The 21987-nt window shown below is 44.0% G+C and overlaps 1 protein-coding gene across 9 annotated transcripts in view; it reads left to right on the top strand.

The window, feature by feature from the left end:
• LOC147030900 (protein ENTREP2-like) overlaps positions 1–20434 on the top strand; it is a 312148-nt gene extending 291714 nt beyond the window's left edge. For all 9 annotated transcript variants that reach the window (XM_085875459.1, XM_085875457.1, XM_085875456.1 and 6 more), the window contains 2 exons: positions 8316–8635; positions 16176–20434. In XM_085875459.1, coding sequence (XP_085731585.1) covers positions 8316–8635; positions 16176–16535 — 680 coding nt within the window. In that variant the 3' untranslated portion in view covers positions 16536–20434. The remainder of the gene's footprint in view (positions 1–8315; positions 8636–16175) is intronic.
• The last annotated feature ends 1553 nt before the right edge of the window (positions 20435–21987 follow it).

Raw genomic sequence — 21987 nt, 5'->3', positions numbered from 1 at the left:
AGACTGCCACGGAGGCCGTACGTAGGTGTACGGTGGGCGTAGGGGAACCATGCGTCGACCCTGCTTTGCCCACAGTTAGTCACACAGACCGCAAGGCCACCGTACGGCGACCGTGTAAATAGTGCGGCCGCCGTAATTTTTGGGGGGTTGGGAAAATTCATTTTTCTTTGAGAAGAGCTTCCGGCAGCCGCACGGAAAACGCAAGCCCACCGCACGCCCTATGTACGGTCGACATGAAACACATCTAGTCAGAGCTTGGCTTGTCGAATTGCTACGGCGAGCGTAGAAATGAAAAAAAAGTTATAACTCCGTGATTTCATTCCACAGCGACCCTACGGCCTGTAAAATATAGCCAAACGGCGTAGGGCCACCCTGAGGCCACCTCAGTTTCTCTGCGGCCGCCGCACGTTTCTGTCAATTCAGAGGGCGTACGGCCACCTTATCCTTGCCGTAGAGCAAATGTGACTGAGGCCTTAGTATTACCGTCATCAAAGTGACAGTTGGTATTTGCTCATGTATAATATAATATATTGTTGCAGACCCGGGGTCGGGGGCGAGAAGACCACGAGTGGGTAAACTACCTTGGGTTCCCACCAGACTCTCCGGAATCGCAGGCCTTCGCACACAAATAACTTTGTGACGCATCTGGTCGCTAATCGACCGTGAACGCAAATAACTCCACCATGTGACTTTTGGTCCTCTGATACCGTTTACCGAAAGGTCACATGGTTTAATTACCGGGGGACACGCCCTCAGTTTGTCTTGCTCAAACCCGATTGATTACATTACCACATCAGATGCAGCCGAGCGTAACTTCCAAAGATGTACTTGCTATAAAAACAGATCGTTTGGGAATAACATCCTGACTAAGTTAGAAAACGAACCATGCTGGACCAATGAAGGAAAAGATGAAAACGAGCTGTGAACATTTCTATACAAGCATTTATTTATAATCAAGCGAGGAAAGGTCTGTGGTGCAGTAAATTGGGTTTATTTGTATGTACAGCAGAGGATAGCAAGGAATTTGTGGATGCGGCAAAAGGCAATCAATTTACAAAAGGAGACACAGAGGAGACTTATCCCGTTATCACTTCAACAATCTTAACTAATGGCACCATCACCTACACACACACACACACACACACACACACACACACACACACACACACACACACACACACACACACACACACACACACACACACACACACACACACACACACACACACACACACACACACACACACACACACACACACACACACACACACACACACATACACACACACACACACACCCGAGGAAGATTACATACATTTCAGAAAAAAAGAGAGCAAATGAGGACAAACGGCCTCGCAATACCCTCTCTTGTGGTGATGTATCCCAGCATTCGCAATTCATATTGAAGCATGTCTGGGAAAAAGCATCACCGTACCCGCCCCCAACCCCCATTCAATACTTGTATTAATCTACAGGGTATCAGGTCAGGTAAGATTAGATCTGTGACTTGCACAGGTACCATGTAAACCTGTACTAACCTGTTCTATTGTCGGCGACGAAACTGTCTCCCCCACCAAGTTTCTTGGTGATGAGGTTGTATGACATGGACATGTAGCAGGAAGAACAAAACATGTCAAAGGGCAGAGGAGCTCATTATGAGCCAACAGCCATCCATATCTAGTGCCCAACTGTGTCTGCGGACGTCCTCCTGCAGTTGGGTTACTTTTTTGTTTGGAGGTTGTTGGCAGGATTTGCACTCCGGCCACCGTAAAACACTTCATCGCACAAAACATTCTAAAAGCATTAAAAAATCTGAAAACCCATTCCATGGGAGTACCTCCTGTGCAGCTTCCCTTCGCAGGGCAGGTTACCAGATGACAGGATTGGGGCAAAGCCGTCGGGACCCCCAATCTTTAATTATAGGAGGGAAACCACAGGGTAACCTCCCCAGGTTAGATTGCGGGAGAGTGTGCTGGGGTGGTACTGAGGTGTCTTCCACCAGATGGCGGTCTCCTTGGGTTAGTCCGAAGTGAAGGCCCGCTGGGTCAGTTACTTTGAGCGGCTGTACCAGTCTGACCATCTGTCGAGTTGGATGTCAGGGGTGTTTCAATCCCTTTTGCTGACCCTCCAATCAACTGCAGTCCACCTTCATTTGTGGAAACACAGGCTTCGGTGAAGCAGTTGAAATGGGGTCAAGCTACTGGGATCTGTGGCATCCATGCTCAACTTCTCAAGGCTGGTGTAAGTGCTGTACTCGTGTTATTAAATGCAGTTCTGTGCTCTACCTGGAACACAGTCATCATCCCAACTGACTGGAAGAGGGGCCTTGTTGTCCCTCTCTGGAAAGGGAAGGGTGATTGCCAAAACTGCAGCAACTGCCAAGGGGTGACGCTGCTCTCATTGCCGGGCAAGGTCTTTGCTCAGATAATTCTTGATAGGGTTCGCAATCATATGCTTGAGCACCAGCGTCCGGAGCAGTCAGGCTTTACACCAAAGAGGTCAATGATTGACCATATCCTTGCTCTTCGGGTCCTCACCGAACGCAGGCGAGAGTTTTGGCAGGGGCTGCCTGCAGCTGATGTTGATCTCTGTAAAGTGCTTGATTCAGTGAATTGGAATGCCCTCTGGAAGATTCTTGGTCTTCATGGGGTGTCACAAAAACTGAATCAATCTGATGTCTGAACTATACTCTGGTACTGAGAGTGCTTTGAGATGTGGTGGTACCACCTCTGACTTATTTCCAGTTGTTACTGGAGTTTGTCATGGGGTGTATTCTGGCCCCCACACTTTTCAGCGCTTGCATTGACTGTATTCTTGGGAGGATGTCGGAGAGATGAAGCTGCGGTGCCTTGTTTGAGAATGTCAAGATCTCTGACCTTGATTTTGCAGTTGATGCAGTCATCTTTGCAGAGACTCTGGATATCCTTTTGGGGGCCATCGAGGTGCTGAATGAGGAGTTGGAGCCACTGGGATTATGGGTTTCCTGGGTCAACACTAAGATCCAGGCTTTCACTCATATCTTGGATGCTGCAATCCCCTCTGTACCAGTTTGTGTTGCGGATGTTGAGGTCACGGAGAGATTCACTCACTTTTGCAGTGATATTCATGTCTCTGCTGGCTGTGAGCCAGAGGTCAATGGACGTCTGGGTTGGGCCTGGGGAGTCATGGATTCACTGGATCATGGGGTATGGTGCTGCCGGTACCTGTGCGGGAGGACGAAAGTCCGAGTCTTCAAGTCCTTGGTGCTTCCAGTCTTGCTCTACGGATGTGAGACTTGGATTCTGACCAAGGATCTGAGAGGGAGAGTTAATTCCTTTGGTACCAGGTCTCTTCAGAGAATCCTTGGCTATCGCTGGTCAGACTTTGTGTCCAACGAGCAGTTGCTGAGAGAGACTCGGATGAGATTTGTTACCTGCATAGTCCGTGAGCGTCAGTTGCGGCTGTATGAACATGTGGCTCGTTTTCCTGACGCTGATCCTGCTCACCAGATTCTCTCAGCAAGGGAGTCTCCTGAGTGGAGGAGGCCAATAGGCCGACCACGTTCCTCGTGGTTGCACCATGTGCCTCACCTCAAGGAGATGGGGATGGGTCAGGCATCTCCCTGGGGGATATTCAGACGGAGGCCCCTGGAGTACCGGTGAAAGTGGACGCAGCGACGCGCTGCTCCGGCGCATGCATACCTGACCTGACCTGACCTGACCTGACCCTTTTACATGAATTACAAGGATATTACTAAACAGTTGGCAAATACTTTTATTATGCTTTCATTTGATCATATTTTCCCAGCCTCAAAAGGTTTGTGTTCAAATGGGACCTCCAGACAGGTCAATTTTGAATTTAAATATTTAAGCTTTTCCTTTTGGGTTTGGGCAAATTTTACCCCATTTTGGCAATGTGGGGCTCCCTTTACATGTGTAATATGTATTTCACCTCTTGCTGAGTTATTTCCATCATCTGAAACTGGAGGCAGTAACATTATGACTGTAGCCTCCAGCGATATATTGGAAGCAATCAGTCCTGTGATTACTTGTGATGAAGCTAACCAGGAAGCTTTCCTATCATATTGTGAAACAGATTGTGTTACAGCTTGTAAGGACACATGGGGATGAGTGAATCCACACAGTTTGTTCATTCTCTCATCATTGGCATTCACATTAAAGTTGGAAATGTTGGCAATTAATGATGCCTCATGCTTCCTTCCAAATCACTTACTGTAATTTATTTCTAGGAATACCCGGATGCTCTGTTAATATGGAATATATATTTGAAGTCATTGTCTTTGGAAGTTTTCTACAAATTGCATACTGTTTTTTAAAAATGCGGAATTATTTTTGACGCCCTCCCCTTGTTCAACACATATCACATTCACAATCTTGTCCTCCCTCTTTTTCTCTTCTTCCTACTCTCTCTCTCTCTCTCTCACTCTCACTCTCTCTCTCTCTCTCTCTCTCTCTCTCTCTCTCTCTCTCTCTCTCTCTCTCTCTCCCTCTCTCGCTTTCAGTTAATGTACCACCTTTTTCTACGTCACCTACCACAACCCGCCCCCTCCAACGTCCTCCATTTTTAAACATTTTTATTCTCACCTTTTCCTCCTCTCTTCTGTGTATGTTTTACATTGCTCTTCATTTTGCTAATTGCACAAACCTTGTAAACCCCCTTCACAATGTTTGTGTCAGCAGTGAATTTTTTTTAATTCCTAAACTATTCAGTCCCTTTCATGAATCTCAAACATTTGCACATATAATATCGACTGCCTCAGGATGACAAATTGTTGATATTTGTTTTTCCAACACTTCTTTTTCGCACAATGGACCGAAGTGGCGAGCTCCAACAGCTGAGCTCATATTTCTTCATTTCAATGATGTTGACCTGATTCAACTACATTGGAGGTTACGCAATGTGAGTGGTCTGCTATGACCACCTGTGCGAATGGAAATAAGCAGATAGATGAATCACCAGATGAATCTTGGCACGTCCTACTGCATGGCGAACTATAATCGCAGGCCCGAAGCATAATCGCAGGCCCGGAGCCAAGCTGGGAAGGATAGTCGAATCGGCCTCCCGTTTGAGTGAGTGCTCATAGCGGAAAAGTTTGAATTGGCAGAATATCTCACCTTGTCTACACATCGTACTGAGAGCGGAGAGCAGAGCAATTCATTCAATCCTTCAACGGGTATCCGGAAATATAACACAAAATTTTAATGTCGCCATTGGCTTCATCATTATTTCTTTTATGAGCCACCGACATTAAAATGCCTGAAAAAAATACACTCCGATGCATTTCTTACGCGATATGATGATGTATTTTTTGTCACGGTTGTCCATAAATGATTTAATTTTTGATTCTGCACTCTTCATTTTATTTTCATTAATTCACCTTTGTTCCACTCCCCCATTCCTTCCTCTCCTCTGAAACTCCATTCCCTTTTCTCTTCGCTCCATCCCAATGCCCGACCATCTTCCGACTCGCTCTCCTTCCCCTCTGCGTGAAGTCTGCTGTTTGCACCATTACTGGAATGTGGCTATACTGCAAGGCACTGTTGAGAGCAGGAATTTTGCCAGGGTCCTCAGACACAATGGACCACACATTATGAAAGGCAGCTTCAGCTGTTTAACATCTACAAGCAAGTGCAAACAGACTAAATGGACAGCATAAGGTCACTTCTAAAAAACTGTACTAATACCACCAGGCTTGCTGACGGAATGGTTTGAGTGTCCGCTGTGAGTCTGGGAGGTCAGTGTTTCGAACTCTGACCAAGTTATACCAAAGACCCAAAAATGGTATCTGCTGCTGCTTCCTTGTTTGATGCTGATTATTTAAAAGAATAGAGCACAGACAAACAACCATAGATAGCTTGGCAATAATAGTGCATGCTTTCATGGATATAATGGCCCCCCTCTTGTGTTGAAGTTCCTTCTAATGGAACTTGCATTATTATTATTGTTATTATTATTATTATTATTATTAGTAGTAGTAGTAGTAGTAATACTTGATAGTGCAACATCCTGCCTATGAAGTGGCAATGTGACAGTTTGTAGTCAATTCCTGTTTTAACGGAGAAATGAATCCACTCTGATTGACTTAAATGTGAGCACATGAGAGCACCGTATCGAGGTTTGACATTTGTTGATTTTGATATTTATCACAGGGTAGGCCATTGTGTGCTGGTACCCTGAGCAAATTCTAAATTCCTTGAATAGCCACCACAGAAATGGGTCGCTGACTGTCTCAGCGCTTTTTCCACATGCCAAAGTACTTGGTAAAAAAAAAGGAAGCAACCACCAAAATGAGCTTGTAACCAAATACCGGCCAAAATTGGTTGAATTATATTGGGACCCAAAAGTAATCTGCTATTATGAATGGAGGAGGGGGGAGGGGCAGTTGTGTAGCAAGTCATGCAACAAGTCGTGGCCATGCGTCGATCATGGAGGGGTTTTTTTGTGTCCATGATCGGGGCTCATGGAAGAGCTAGAGCAGGATGGAACAGAACAAAATGGAAAGAGGGAAACACCAACAGCAGAGTAGAAATGAGAATGAGATCAAACGGAGGAGAGAAGGACACTTGGGGGTGAACAAGCTGCACACAAGTTGAATGAAACGGAGCAAGAAGAGGAAGGGGAAAGTGGGGATGAAAGGAAAAAGGAACAAACTGACCAACAACTAACAAACGAGAAAGGGTGAAGATGAGGGAGATGGGGGTAAAATCACAATAACCTAGAAAAATGAAGTGCTTGGGAATGGGGTCATCTGGGGTAGAAGAGATCATGAGTGGATGGGGGATGACCTGAGGTCGTGAAGAACAACTGTCTTGAAGCCCTGGAGGGAAGAATCGGACTGAACACACAGAGAAAGTTGGCTCCACAAGCGAGAGAAATGAGCAACAAATGAGTGCAGGTGAGCTGTCAAAGAGACATAAATCCAGCTGTCTTGTTTCCAACAATGTGTGCGTCAGTATATGTCATGAAAAGTAGACAAAGGTAGAACAAGATGCTTCTCCAAACCAAACATAAACCCGCACACTCTTGGGTGTACATTTATTATTCCGAACATTTACATCAGAGGGCTCTCTGCCTGATGGTTATACAGCAGGCAATTTCAAATGAAAAATGTGAAATAGCCTGTATGTACAAAAGGCCCAAGGAAGGTGTGTACATGTGTGTTTGTGTGTGTGTTTGTGTTGTTATCTCCATATATGGGTTTCAGAAGGTGGAACGGGGAGCACTCCTTGGTCTCAAAGCAGCCAGCGTGTGTGTGTGTGTGTGTGTGTGTGTGTGTGTGTGTGTGTGTGTGTGTGTGTGTGTGTGTGTGTGTGTGTGTGTGTGTGTGTGTGTGTGTGTGTGTGTGTGTGTGTGTGTTTGTTTTTGTTTTTTTTAAAGCACTACCATGGAATAGTGACCACAAGCCCATGTGCCACATCTGCTCTTGTAAGGGTCTGGTCCTTGACCAACAGGCAATACCTGCCACACCTCCACCCTGTTGATGTATTCATTTCACAGTTAATGAGATCTGTATATTGTAACCAATAAGAGAGATTTCAAGATTAAACATGGAATCTGCCTAAGTTGTAGTCTATGAAAGTCACAAAACCACCCAGAGCTAAAAGCAGTGCTGTATCAGCTGCTATACTGCTAACCGCAGCATCAGTAATCCCACATCGACTTTATAAGCTTTTTGTTAGCAAATAGCTACCCCACCCCCTGGGTAAAGGAATCAATTCACGGACGAATATTTGACCATTTTTTCTGGCTCCTCGGCCATCAACTGCACAGACTGGATTCCTACCATCCCATGAGGTCATGTATATAAGTGCAAGAGGCATCCCCTGTTGATCTGTATTCTTACAACAAGTGTTGGCATTGTACGGGGGCTCATGGTGACCATTCCAGTTAAGAGGTTCAACAAGGACTGGTATATACTCCCTTACAGGACAGCCTGCCAGCTCAACTCCTGAAAGGTGTCTACTTCGTGCTGTTAACAGCCAAGTGACCCCCAAACAGAAAACTAAGAGGACCCTTATCGGTTATAGTATGACTGTATTTTGATCCTGTCTTTTGGTGGAAGTGTATGAGCTGAGATTTCTTGTCATGAATGTTTTTTAAATATATATATATATATATATATATATATATATATATATATATATATATATATATATATATATATATATATATATATATATACACATACATATGTTGTCAGGTCTTGTGCCACCTCACTCAACTGTGTTGAAATTATACATATCATTTAATTTATTTCCAAACATCAAATTTAACTTTGACCTTCTGCCAACTTCACACTTGTCTGTCTTGCACAGACTCTGCGGCCAGCCAGACCATACAACGAACCTCTGAGGCTTGGAGCACCGGTGACACGGGAGCCTGTGTTCCCTTACGACGCAAGCATGTGGGCACAAAGGAGGACACATCGTGCTCCAGCAAAGCCCGTCCTCACTCACTTGTTGACTTTGAGACCTACTGGGACACAAAAGTTCTTGTGTCACATTTCTTGGAGGAGTCCAGGAGGCAGACATTCACACCCGAGGTGCAGCATGTCATCAGCGACATCTCGACGGTGGTAGAGCGTGGGCAGGCCACCATGGACGAAGCAGTTGCCAGTGCAACCATCATTGATCAGGTGGTTTGTCGTGCTAACAGATATGAGAGTTGAGTTAAAGAGTGTGTCATGTGTTTGCTCACAACAGAGAATTTTTAAAATGTTGTTGCAATTCTGAAGATGAATACTTAAGTAAAGCAGCATTTGCTTTTGGTTAATGCAATAAAAACAGGTTTAATTGACCAATCAAAGGTAGTGTTATAGCCATGCCTGACACAGAGCGTAAGAACGAATCATAATCAACAATCGTTTGTTGCTTGTTATTAATTTGTCAGCTCTCATTTGGTGAACCTCTCATTTTGATCAAATTATGATTTCTTATGCATTCCCCAACAAGCTGTACTCAGTAATCCATGTTTACCATGGAGATTTTTTTTTGGGCCACCTTCTAATGAAGCGAACATAAGTTAGAGAACAGGAAATTGAGAGGAGATAAAAGTAAGGGGAGGCAATGGAAGAGAATCGTGAACATCCGAGGAGGGAAATAGCACCAATGTTGTTTATGTGTCCTGATGCTCTCGCCAAATTCCGTGCTTAAGGTCAGTTACCCAATTAGCAACATGTTGCACTTCTACTTGTGGAGATGGCGCAGGTGTGATGAAATCCTGGTGTTGGCTTAACGGTTAAGGTGGCTGGCTTAACATCTTAGGGTCTTGAGTTGAAGCCCCTGGTGTTCTGTTGAAACATCACCAGGTGGGTTGATTCAGCCTGTCATCCTTCTGAGGTTGGCAAAATGAGTACCAGCTTACTGGTAACAGGGGTACTGCATCAGTGCTTCCAGAAAATGATGCAACCGGTTGCATCTTAAATGACAACAGCAGGCATGATGGTACAAATTGTCTCCTCCTGTACATACTTTTCCTGATGTTTGCTTGTGTTGGTCAGCCAAAGGTGGAAAAAAGATCCATTTTTCCTTTTTGTCATGTGACTACTACAAGAAGACAAACTCAATTTAACACCGACTAAAAATAGATTGTCTTATTTTGAGGTCTTGCTGGTCACTGTATCAGTTTTATCACTATCCCATAGGCTAAATTTAGCATAAGGAAAGAAAAAGCTTGCTGTCCCTGCTCCTGCATATTGTGTGTACAAGAACAAAGATGTGTCACACAAGTGCCAATGTAGTATGTTCATTCATGCATTTAAATACGAGTTAACTTGCAAGGAACTTTCATGTAGGAAGAGGCCATTAAGCCCATGAAGCCTGCCCCACAGTTGTCAACCCATGGTTGTTTGTCCATGTTGTATCGTTTGTAAGTGCTGAGTGTCAAGCAAGGAAGCAGCATGACTCCGCCAGGGCTCGAACCGCCAACGTCCAACACCCACAGTGGATACTCCAACCATGACACCACCAAGTCTCATCGAATTTGCATCATGCAGATGCTGGGAATGTGGTGGTGTTGTTGAGGCAGTACACTCTGTTGGTTGGAGGAGCAATTTATCATTTTCCATGGTTCCAACGATAACTCACTCTCCTTTTAACGAAAGACACCGTGGGATCTTTCATGTCCACCAACAGCCAATGCTGGCAGACGGATCCTCTGGCTTAACGTATTTCGAATGGATGGAGCACATTGATGCCTCACACTGCATGTGAATCACCAGGATGATAGTTTATAGCTGGATCGAGATTCAAACCCAGGCTTGACAACTTCTGGGTGAGTGTGCCCCCTCTTGGATATGCTGCCAGACCAGCATAATATATCAATACCCCTTTAAGCCATCTCTCTTCTAATGTATTGTGGACTTTATAAATTACTTTTTTCTAGGATTGTCTTTTAAGCATGACAAAGCTTTTTGTCTGGTTTTTGACTAAATTTCACTCGATTTAGAAAACCTTGGCCTTAAATCATCATTGAAAGCATCTTCTACAGGTAATGATGTAGTTATATAGATTCCGACTTTCCTTCTCACCGATTGGGTGGCCATTGTGTTGAGCAGCGATAAATGTGGAGCGTGTTTTATGACGTTTGTATGGCACTTTCCACTGTAATCTCTCACTTTCAATGCTCTAAAAAAGGTTGGATGGCATATAAATCAATGGGGACTTATTTTGATAGCCTTACAATGTAGCACAGTGTAGACAGAGAAAATATTGATAATTGAGGAGGATCCTCACTTGGTGACAATGAGTGAAGGGATTCATGACACGGATACATTTTCAAATGACACTTATTCATAAACGAGCAAACACAACCCGTTACTTCGTGGTCGGGAATACTAAGGAGGGGAAGGAGAGAAAGGAGGGAGGAGGATAGAGGAGGGGAAGGGGAGTTGGGAGGGGGTAAGCGTGAGGGGAGAGGTTCTGGATTTGCGTTTGGTCAGGGGACTTGAGGAGGATAGGGTTGGTAGGGGTACTTGAGGGGGAAAGGGAGGGAGGGGTTCTCGACAGGAGGGAAGGCAGCGTGAGGGGAAGGAAAGGCAGTGTGAGGGAAAGGGAAGGCAGCGTTAGGGAAGGGAAGCCAGCGAGAGAAAAAGGAAGCCAGCGTGAGGGGAAGGGAAGGCAGCGTGAGGGAAAGGGAAGGCAGTGTGAGGGAAAGGGAAGCCAGCAAGAGAAAAAGGAAGCCAGCGTGAGGGGAAGGGAAGGCAGCATGAGGGAAAGGGAAGGCAGTGTGAGGGAAAGGGAAGGCAGCGTTCGGGAAAGGGAAGCCAGTGAGAGAAAAAGGAAGCCAGCGTGAGGGCAAGGGTAGGCAGCGTGAGCGAAAGGGAAGGCAGTGTGAGGGAAAGGGAAGCCAGCGAGAGAAAAAGGAAGCCAGCATGAGGGGAAGGGAAGGCAGTGTGAGGGAAAGGGAAGCCAGCGAGAGAAAAAGGAAGCCAGCGTGAGGGAAAGGGAAGGCAGCATGAGGGAAATGGAAGGCAGCTTTAGGGAAAGGGAAGGCAGTGTGAGGGAAAGGGAAGCCAGCGAGAGAAAAAGGAAGCCAGCGTGAGGGGAAGGGAAGGAAAAGTGAGGGAAAGGGAAGGAAAAGTGAGGGGAAGGGAAGGAAAGGGAAGGCAAAGTGTGGGGAAGAAAAGTGAGGGGAAGGGAAGGCAAAGTGAGGGGAATGGAAGGCAATGTGAGAGGAAGGGAAGGTAGCATGAAGGGAAGGCAGAGTGAAGGGCACGGAATGGAAGGCAGTGTGAGGGAGAGGGAAGGGCGATAAAACACTCCTAAACAGCAACATTTTCTAAATTTTCAAAACTAAACCATCAGTCCTTAATATTTCGCTTAACAGAGGGAGGAGTGGTGGGAGAGAGAGGAAGGGGAGAAAAAATGGAGGAGTGGAGAGGTGGGAGAGAGAGGGTGAGGGATGGGTGAGGGGTGAGTGAGAGAGGGTGAGAGGTGGGTGACGGAGCATGAGAGGGGGGAGAGAGAGGGAGAGAGTGGGGGAGAAAGAGGGAGAGGGATGGGAGAGAGACGGAGAGGGGTGAGAGAGAAAGGGTGAGGGGTGAGTGAGAGAGCGTGAGAGGTGTGAGAAAGAGGGTGAGGAGTGGAAGGGAGAGGGTGGGAGAGGGAGAGGGATTGGGAGAGAGAGGGAGGGAGAGGGGTGGAGAGAGAGGGAGAGGGGTGAGAGAGACGGAGAGGGGTGAGAGAGAGGGAGAGGGGTGGAGAGAGAGGGAGAGGGCTGAGAGAGACGGAGAGGGGTGAGAGAGAGGGAGAGGGGTGAGAGAGAGGGGGAGGGGTGAGAGAGACGGAGAGGGGTGAGAGAGAGAGGGAGAGGGGAGAGAGAGAGAGGGAGAGGGGTGAGAGAGAGGGGGAGAGGGTGAGAGAGGAAGAGGGGTGGGAGAGGGAGAGGAGAGAGAGAGAGAGAGAGAGAGAGAGAGAGAGAGAGAGAGAGAGAGAGAGAGAGAGAGAGAGAGAGAGAGAGAGAGAGAGAGAGAGGCAGGTCAATGAGAGAGGGGTGAGTGAGGAGGGAGAAAGGATGGAGTGGATTCTGGCAGATGTGACTGACCAGTTTCACCTCCATCCGAGAGATGACACACACTTTGATGAATCATCCTGCCTGTGAAACACTGGATGACAGTTTATAGCTAGATTAGGATTCAAACCAGGCTAGACAGCTAAGAGCGAGCAGCCATACATCTCGACTATCCTGCCATGATGTGGTGGTTCATTGCTTTGTAACCACTGAAAACTTTTTCTACTCATTGTAATCCTCTAATTTATTTTGCCTTCCTAACTCCAGAGATGTCCCCATGGGGAACTAAGCCGCGGTATCACCATGGAAGCCTGCAGAGTTTGAAGTTTAAGTGGCCAAGCAAGCGCTCCAAAGAAACTGTTGAAAAACTTTTAAAACGAAACGTTTAATTTTTTTACAAGTATCTATCTATGTCGAAGTGATGGGTCATATAATGAAAGAAGATCGTACAAAAATGGAAAACATCATGTAAAATAAAATTGCACATTTTCAGCGAGTGAGCCACCGCCCAAGGCATCGCGCAACAACATGGGGCCAAATGCAGGTGAGTCGGGCCTAAAGTTTGTTCAAGTCGATCGATATATTCAGTGGCAGTGCAAATACTTTTGTCATGTGTAGCCATGACTTGGAAACTAACAACCAAGCAGCATGTAGAGTGCTCGCCATGTGGCTTACGCACTCAAGTAAGCACTCCAATGAAATGGTTGACATAGAATGGCTGGCTTAGTAAGCGATAAGCGATTCACGATCGCCGAACAGTCATATAAACACCATGCACTCGAAGATGCCTGGAATGTCAAGCAATGTCTGAATTAATCAAATGAACACCTTTTTTAACAGTCGTAACTGCTGCTGAGGTCAATTAAGAAGTTTAAATAATGTAATTTGGCTCAGACTACGAGATTCTAGAGGTTAGGGCATGTGCGGAAATGAAATCAAGCCACAAACGCTGGAACCTCCTGGCATTTATAAGCATTGTAATGTATCCAGTGATTCATAGGTATGATGATCAAGCATTCGATGATATGAGTGAGGAAAGTGGAAAAAAAAATACCTTTATCGTTCAAAAACCGTTGCGGCCTGTTCCAAGTCAAGGCATTGTTGAGCAGGCCAAAAAATGGTGAACTAAGACCCCAGCGAGGGGCAGCGAGGTGACCAAGGATGATCCTTGCTGAACGATTCTTAAATAAGGCCGTTAATTATCTTCAAATGGGTGTTTTAATTAACCCAATAAATCAATTTTCACTCTTGGACCACCTTTGAGTTCCCTTCTTATGTATACATGCAAATTTTGGGGGCACTAGGTTTCATGGTTTTGGAGTTATGGAGGAGATGGATGGATGGACTGATTGATGGACACACACTGAGATTTATTAGGATTGATTATTTATATATTTATCATTTTACCTTTTCCAAAGAAGAGCTCACACTTTGGACGAAGTAACATCGTAATAACAAACTGTAGGAGAAATGTCACTACCTCTGCTACCGAAGGTGTGTGGAGGTTATGGTTTCACCCCAATCTGTCTGTGAGCAGGATATCTCAAAACATTTTGGATGGATTCGGCCAAAACTTGCTGGACATGTTGGGTGTTTGACACGGACAAATTTATTCGATGTTTGTGAAGATCTGGATCCGGTTACAATAACAAAAATTTTAACTTTCGAAATAATTCTTCACCTTTGAAAGATGGGACCAAAGACTATCTGAAGCGTAATATTTCAAACGTTGTGGACGGAGTTGGTTCGGTGACAAGAACAGGCAGATTTGATCTTGTTTAACGTCTGGATGCAGATCCATCAGTGGGATGCAACACGTAAACTGTTCAGCCTGGCGAAGGTATGTGCTCCACCAAGTGCCGTTCTAGTTTTGTATCTGCCTGGGTATTGGGTTTAATGATCATAACAAACGTTTCAGGATAAACTGGAGTTTGTTCCCATACCTAACCATTAGAAACATTACAAGGCAAGGTTTGTATCACAGCCCAGGCCTAAAAGTTTCTCTATAAATATGGAGAAAATGAACATGTGATAATTAAAAAATAGTTATAAGAAATGAAATGTATCTTTTTTTTGGGGGGGGGGGGTTGTCCAAAAGGCCCACACCTGTAAGTCGTGGCCTAAAATTTTGACAATGTTTTATTATAATGGGTGTTGATGCTTCACACACAGGGCATTAAGTCACGAAATGTGCCATCCCTCACTTGGGCATTCAGCTGGGAGTCTCGCCTGATAGCATTCGTTGATGGACTTTAAAGATCCCACAGCGTTTTTCATGAAGAATAAGCAGGTTATCGTCAGCATCTTGAACAAATTACAAATTCCTGCCACCTGCAGTTGAGCATCCAGGCCTGCTCAGTTGGTTCATGAAAGGCCTGACAAAAATCTTTCCCCAGCTGATCCCACAATAAGGTGGGGATAATTAGGGGGCTTATTAAAGTAGTCATAATGGAACTATGTATCAATCACCATCACTCTGAAACATTAACAACCAACAGCCTGAGGAAATGATTCACATAATACATGGCTACTTGGGGTCGTACCCTGGTAAATATGACATGCTGCTACATGTCACAAAGTTTTACCAGCAAAATTGGCTGGTACCGAGTTACAAAAGTTTTGAATGCTCACTTAATTGAAATAATTTTGTCTTGTAATAGGCTGAACCTCATACCATTAATTACATGTTCGGAGCAGACACAGATACAAGGACATTAGTTTTGTGCCTTTAAATCGATCAGCACGACTGATACATGACAAACAGGTGTGCCATCCTCCTTCCGATAATTTGTAGGGGTTTTTTTCACCTTGCTTCCTTATCAAAGCCAGCAGTTGAAAAAAAATTCGGTCACCCCGGTTACTACACCCAGTAATAACTGCCAATTACCACTGTGGGAAGCACACAAGCATCTGAGTGTAATTGACATTGTTGCGCCGGATGTTTGCAATATTGCTTTGTGAAATGGTCGTCGGCCATTTGTGAATTAATATGGGATTTGTGAAGTTAATTGATAGTTGGACCATTTGGAAATGGCCGTCCTATCAATTGATTCTCTATTTTGAATTATAATTTTGGAAAAAATACAAAGGAACATGATTTTCGAGTGAAATGAAAATTTTATTGCCTGCTCATATGATTTTTACCTTGTTTGTGTATGTAGGGTGGTGCACACATCCATTTGATTAAACATTATCGGAGTAAATAGAACATGCTAATAGCAAAGTTTCAGCCAGTTATATCACCTGATCAGTTCTGGCAGTTTATAGCCAAGTGGCTTTGCTTCCTTGACAATTTCCTCCTTGGCAAGTGGGCTTAGTTTTGCTTTAAAACTCGGCTGTATCGGCAATGAACCATAAAGGTGATGACTTTGAGTTCCTGCCTGAATGGCTCTCTGCTGAATTGTCAAGGTCTGGAAAATGGCCTTTTTCTGTGCAAGGGTGAGAAACAAGAGAAAGGAGAGAGAACTGAATAACTTAATGTCCATCTCACTCTACCACCTTGAAGTTACCTGCAGTTTGACCTTGTTTGTGGGAATGAGTGCAGATATAAAAGTGTGCCAGTCTGCACTTTTGTACAGTTGTGGTTTTTGGTCAAGCCGTTCCAGGAGGAATGTTGAGCAATATAATATTTACCTCTTGGTTTTCCCACTTATTTCCGTGTGTAGGCCATTGTGATTGGTTCGAGACTCACAGAGACTCGACACATGCAGCGCAGTAGGCAAGCTACAGCCTGTGATTCGAATCTTGATGCACCTAATGACGTCAACACATTGCGCTCACCCATGCCACTGAACTCGGAGGATGGCCTGAACGGTGGGAATCAACAGGAACTCTCTACAAGAGATGAACACCTGCGGACAGACTCTAAGGAGCACAGCGGTATTGTGAGAGCAGAAGCCGACCAACGTGCGATCGACCTGTGGCAGCCTGTGGAAGGCATGGTGAGCAGACGCAGGACGAGGCCGAGAACAGGCCAAGACCGGCCGCACAGCCACATTGGCATATGCCGAGAGACGGTACTGTAGTCCTATTGAGATGGGTCGAGGCCTCCATAGCATGCTGTGTGAAGACAGCACATCTATTAGGCCTGTGCCTGTATGTCTTATGTTCAAATGTCCAACTCATTCAGACTAGTGGACGGACTTGCAATGCATTTTTATGGTGGGAAGTTTTTACTGGGCATGTGATGAATATTAGATTTTGGTGTAAGGAGGAGTGTGGGGAGGGTTATTTATGACATCCTGGTGTTAAACGAAGGACATTTCTGAGAACGGTGGTAAGCTAAGGGTAATGCTGCCACTTAAATAGTTAAAATCTTTGTGAACCTCCGTCTCGGTATTTTGCACTGGTCTTTAACCTTGAAGGGCCAAATAGCCCTTTTAATCACTTTAATGTTCCATTAATTGCGAGCTTTTTCTCATCAGCAGAAACATGGAACCACGATTGTAGGTGACTGTCATGTAATGATCACATTTATGATGACATCGTTTGAAGGCAACAACATTGGTAGTGTGATTGTTTGATACAAATTTTCTCAATATTACAAATTTTCTCGAGCAAAATTACATAAATATCTTCTTCTTCTTTCGGCTGCTCCCGATAGGGGTCGCCACAGCGGATCATCTGTATGATCCGCATAGTGATTTGGCACATGTTTTATGCCGGATGCCCTTCCTGACGCAATCCTGGTCGCCTCTTACGACACAGGGATATGGTATACCTATTTTAACCGGGGTATACACCGGCCCAGTATACTGGTACTCATTTCGCTGACCTCGGAAGGATGACAGGCTGAGTTAACCCCCTGGTGTATTAATTCAGTGGCCCAACGGGGCTTGAACTCAGGACCTTTTGGATCCCAAGCCGCTGCCCAAACCACTGCGCCAACACCAGGCTCCCAAAATTACATAAATATAGCAAAACTTTTTTTTTAATAAGTCTGCATATTACGTACGCCAAACCACAGAAATGTTTTTCACAACCCCATTCCCTTCCAACTCTGTCTCGTCAATTTCCCTTTCTTCCCCCTGCCATTGCTAAGTATTTCCAACCGACTTTTTATGTTCACTCTCCTGCTCTCCAACCCATTTGTATCCTCATTCCAAAAAAAGTTTCCCCCATTATATTATTATTATTATTATTATTTTTTAATCCAATTGCAACTTCCATTCAATTTGGATGTAATATATAGGCATCCTTTAATTTTTGGGAGGCTTCAAGGAAATTACAACCAGAATCGAATGACAAAGTTCAATTCACTTATTTGGAGATACACATGCATTTTCAGAGCAAGTAAAAGGAAAAAAACAAATGGTTGGCAGCTAAAAAAAAATTTAGAACAGAGGAAGATCATTTTCACATACACCATTCATCTATAAAAGGATAAGTGGAAGTTTCACCGGGAATAATAGTTTTCTGAATGCTCTGGACTGGAGGAAATGAGCTGTGAATGGTCGAGCCATTAAAAACCTCAGTTATTGATGAGTTCCAGCACAGCATGAGTTTTGCTATTCTTCAAAATCATGCAAATGTAGCACGGCTATGGAGAATGAAGATATGCTGTGTGCGAAGATCGTTTGTATTTGATAACTTCACACAGCTTGACCACGTCTGTTGTAATATTAAGCAATAACTGTAGTCTTACAGGACACATCGTAAATCATCAGAATTCCCTGAAATCTCAGAGGGGGTAAAGCGAGTCTGAGATGTTTTATGGTTTGATCATATTTCCTGGCTCAAAAGTGCCCGTTTGAATCCTGCATCCTATAATCGATTCGTCCATTATTTAATGATGTCATTTTTCTTCGTCATTCTCTACCAGCCTTAGTCATTGTAGAATAAAAAGCCATGATGTCGATATGATAGATGAAACTCACCTTGAAGCATCTGTAGAACTGGAGATCGTACTTCATGAAGAATATCCCAAAGTCACGTACAGGTCAAATTTACAGATTTTTTTATTTGTTTTGGAAACCTTTCATGTCCAACATTTCATTAAACGCTGCTTACAGAGAGTAACGATAGTTTACCATATTCCAATTAATTATCGCTGCCTATTTATTTAACCTCGTGACTCACTTCATCGATTTTTTTTCTGTCCGTACCTCTGGGTTCCAGCAGTCAATCTATCAGCTCATAACTGGACTTGATCGACTGGTTACGATCATGTGCATTTGGTTTATGAGGCTGAAACTTTTCGAATAGCATCATCGACAAATGAATATGTGCTTCCGTGTGACAATCCACTTCCCAAAACGACATACAGGACCTCCATCCATTGGTCACTCATAACCACTTTCTGTACCCAAGCATATTATTGGGGATTTACAGACTGACTTTGAAACATCTTCAAATGAGTTGTTTTGATACTTCTTGAAGTTTCACCGTCCTGCTATATGAATTTTTTTTTTTATAAATGGCAGCTGTGCTTTCAGGGTTGGCAACAATCCCTTCTTTGACCAAGAATTCCAATGAGTTATTGATTGTTGATATTACTTGGACCATATTGAGGTTAACCATGTTGATAACACCACATGGGCATGATTTGCTAAACAAAGAAACTTAACACTGGGCTGGATATCTTTCTGAAAGCAAATTCAACTTCATTAGTATGCTCTTCCATGAGCGCTTTGATCTCTTCTTGTAATTCCGATCCTTTTGAAGCTTCACAGTGGAGATCTTATCGATTGCTTAGTTGACTGCAGCATTATTCCTTTGTCTTTTTATATCAAGCTCACTGAACAGAAATAAAGATTATAGAAGGGTAAGTCATCAACTAAAAACATTTTCTTTTCAAATGAAGGAAATAATTAAAAATTAATGTCGATTGAAACGCACACTCGTGGTGTTGCAAATTTTCTCCATGACGACTCGCCGGACATTGAACAAGCTCGTTCAAAGCTTTATGAAGCAGTGTTTAGACCTCAAATACGTGTGAAATGCTGACCACATAACTTCAGAGATCTTGTTTTGAGTTTTTGAGCCAATAACCTGACCTCCCAATAATTATGATGAAACACCAGCAAACAAACAAAAGAACGACAACCCGAACTTTATTGCATTTACACAAGTATTCATTGTTAACATTGTTTGTGGTCTGCAAATACATTGATAAATTCAACTTCAAAATGTTCCTCAGGATCTACATGGTTGCTAAGGGTTGTCCCAGATATGCAGAACTTCTGATGTTAGTTGTAATCTCCTTTTTGGGGGTTTAGAAGGTGGAAAAGAGTCTTCCCAGGACCCAAACTATCCATCTTTTTTTAGGATCAACCTTTGAGGACAAAGTTGTGATGTTGTGCTACAATCAACCCCGGATAGCCTTCGTTGAATGGGACTCGGTCTGACTGATCTAGACTAGACGACCATGTCTGACTCCAAGCGAGACAATTCCATTCAATTCCAAACGAGACGACCCTGTCCTACTTCAGACGAGTTTGACAGTTCTGTCTGACTCCAGACCAGACATCTGATCTGTGCAACTATAAACTAGAAGACGCTATCCAGTCCAAAACCTGACTGTCAACTTTGCCATGAGTTGTTACCGAAGTGATATTTTGTGGATATTTGAGGTTTGAAGACGGTCCACAAAACCTTTTCCCTTTCCATCCCCCATGCTTCATTCAAAGAATACTTATCCTTGGTGGATTATGATTATACGTTGGTTATTCGATGTTTTTGACATGAAAAACAGCAAAACACTTGGTAAATTTTTTTTGAAATGTTTCCATGTCCGAGCAATCATTTCAACCCGTTCAAATTACGATTCCCTCGAACTCTGTGTCTTCATGAGTCCCTGGTAGTGCATTTTGTTTCAGCATATACCAGTGTAAAGTTTGTATATACACCAGTGAATACTACTGAAACAACCATGTATAAATAAATGAGAATTAAATGGGAAACAGATGTTTTCCATCATTTCAAAGTGTTTGCACTTTTTTCAGTCATTTATCAATTTACCTCAAATGCTTTCTTGATTACTGTTGCAATAAATGATTATTTGTATGAAAGGAACTGTAACTTTGTGATTTCGTCAATAAATAAATCAAGTTTTCTGTGAGAATCAGCAGACATATTTCGTGTATTTCTTCTCTTCAGACGAGCAGACTGTACTCATGAATGGTTATCATATAATTTGTACAAGACATGAGGAGTCGGTTGAGTACAACTTATGCTTTTCTCTGATGTAGGATTATTACCTCTGCCAACGAAGGTGGACGGCGGGTTATGCTTCAACCTCATCTGTCTGCTTGTCTGTCTGTGAGCAGGATATCTCAAAAATTTATGGACGGATTCGGACAAAACTTGGTGAATGAGTTGGGAAGGTGACAAGAACAAGCTGATTCGATTTTTGTTCAAGTCCTGTTGCAGATCCGGCATATCAGTGGGATACAAAACGTAAACCGTTCAGCCTGGCAGAGGTAAGTGCCCTACCAAATGCTATTCTCGTATTCCTGATGGAATTGGAGTAGACAAAAACCAATGTCTGATCTGTCGCTGAGCTATGAGTGGCGTTTACAAAGATCGCAGAACAAGATACTCAAAAATAGTTCAATATATAATGAGGTATTGTTGCAGACTTTGCCCGAGAACTCCGAAAGACCGGCGTGTCGATCAAAAGACCACGGACGCCGTCTAAAACACTCACCTGTGGCTGGATCCATGTGCGATGGTCGCTTTACCGTACCTGTGAGATGATTGAAGCAGATGGGGCACTGTGCCAAAGACTGAGTAACGAATATTAAAATATATCTGTCTGACCAATTAATCACTTGGGCAATTGCCCCAGGCGCGCTATCTCAGATCAAAGTCAAGACACATAGTCAAGTCAAGCCTGATAAGTCAAGACACGATATCATCTCATTCATGGATTTATTACAACAGCAATAAATTTGCGGGGAAAATAATGGTCGGGAAATTAAAATGGGGGAAATGGTGGGAAAAATCAGGATGGGCAATGCAAACAATATTCACAAATCTACAAGCATGTATGGATTCCTCTTATCCCCAACTTATGTGATAGACTCGCTATCTGATACCTTAGAACAATTGCTTAGCGCTTCCATGCAAATGGATCCAGACATTCGAATAAATGAGAGTGTGGGAAATCGTATGCACACCCTGACAAACCTACAATCCGGCTGGAATTGTGGTCAACCAATGTTCAGTGGTTCGGGTCCGGATTTCTCCCTCCGCTCCGTGAGCTCCATGGTCGTGCAGGGACGCTGGATGTTCTCTAGCCGAACGCGATATTCTGCATGGCTGACCGGGCATATCAGCTGGTGTAGCGAGGGGAGGTGTTAAAACTTTGGTGCATCACGGATGATGAAGGTTGTCGACAAGCTTCATCAAAATTGTGTCTAGTTTCGGAAAAGAAAGCAAATACCTATTGTGGGGGTCAACTCCATCCCCCTCCCCCACCCCCGTAAACCCCCCTAAACCCCAATTTTTTTAATGGTGTGAACAAACTTTGGTACT

The sequence above is a fragment of the Eptatretus burgeri genome, chromosome 3 (genome assembly GCF_056783735.1).
Source record: "Eptatretus burgeri isolate ZD-2024b chromosome 3, Ebu_testis_v1, whole genome shotgun sequence".
Classification (NCBI taxonomy): domain Eukaryota; kingdom Metazoa; phylum Chordata; class Myxini; order Myxiniformes; family Myxinidae; genus Eptatretus; species Eptatretus burgeri.
This window is presented reverse-complemented; position numbering and strand designations above follow the sequence as displayed.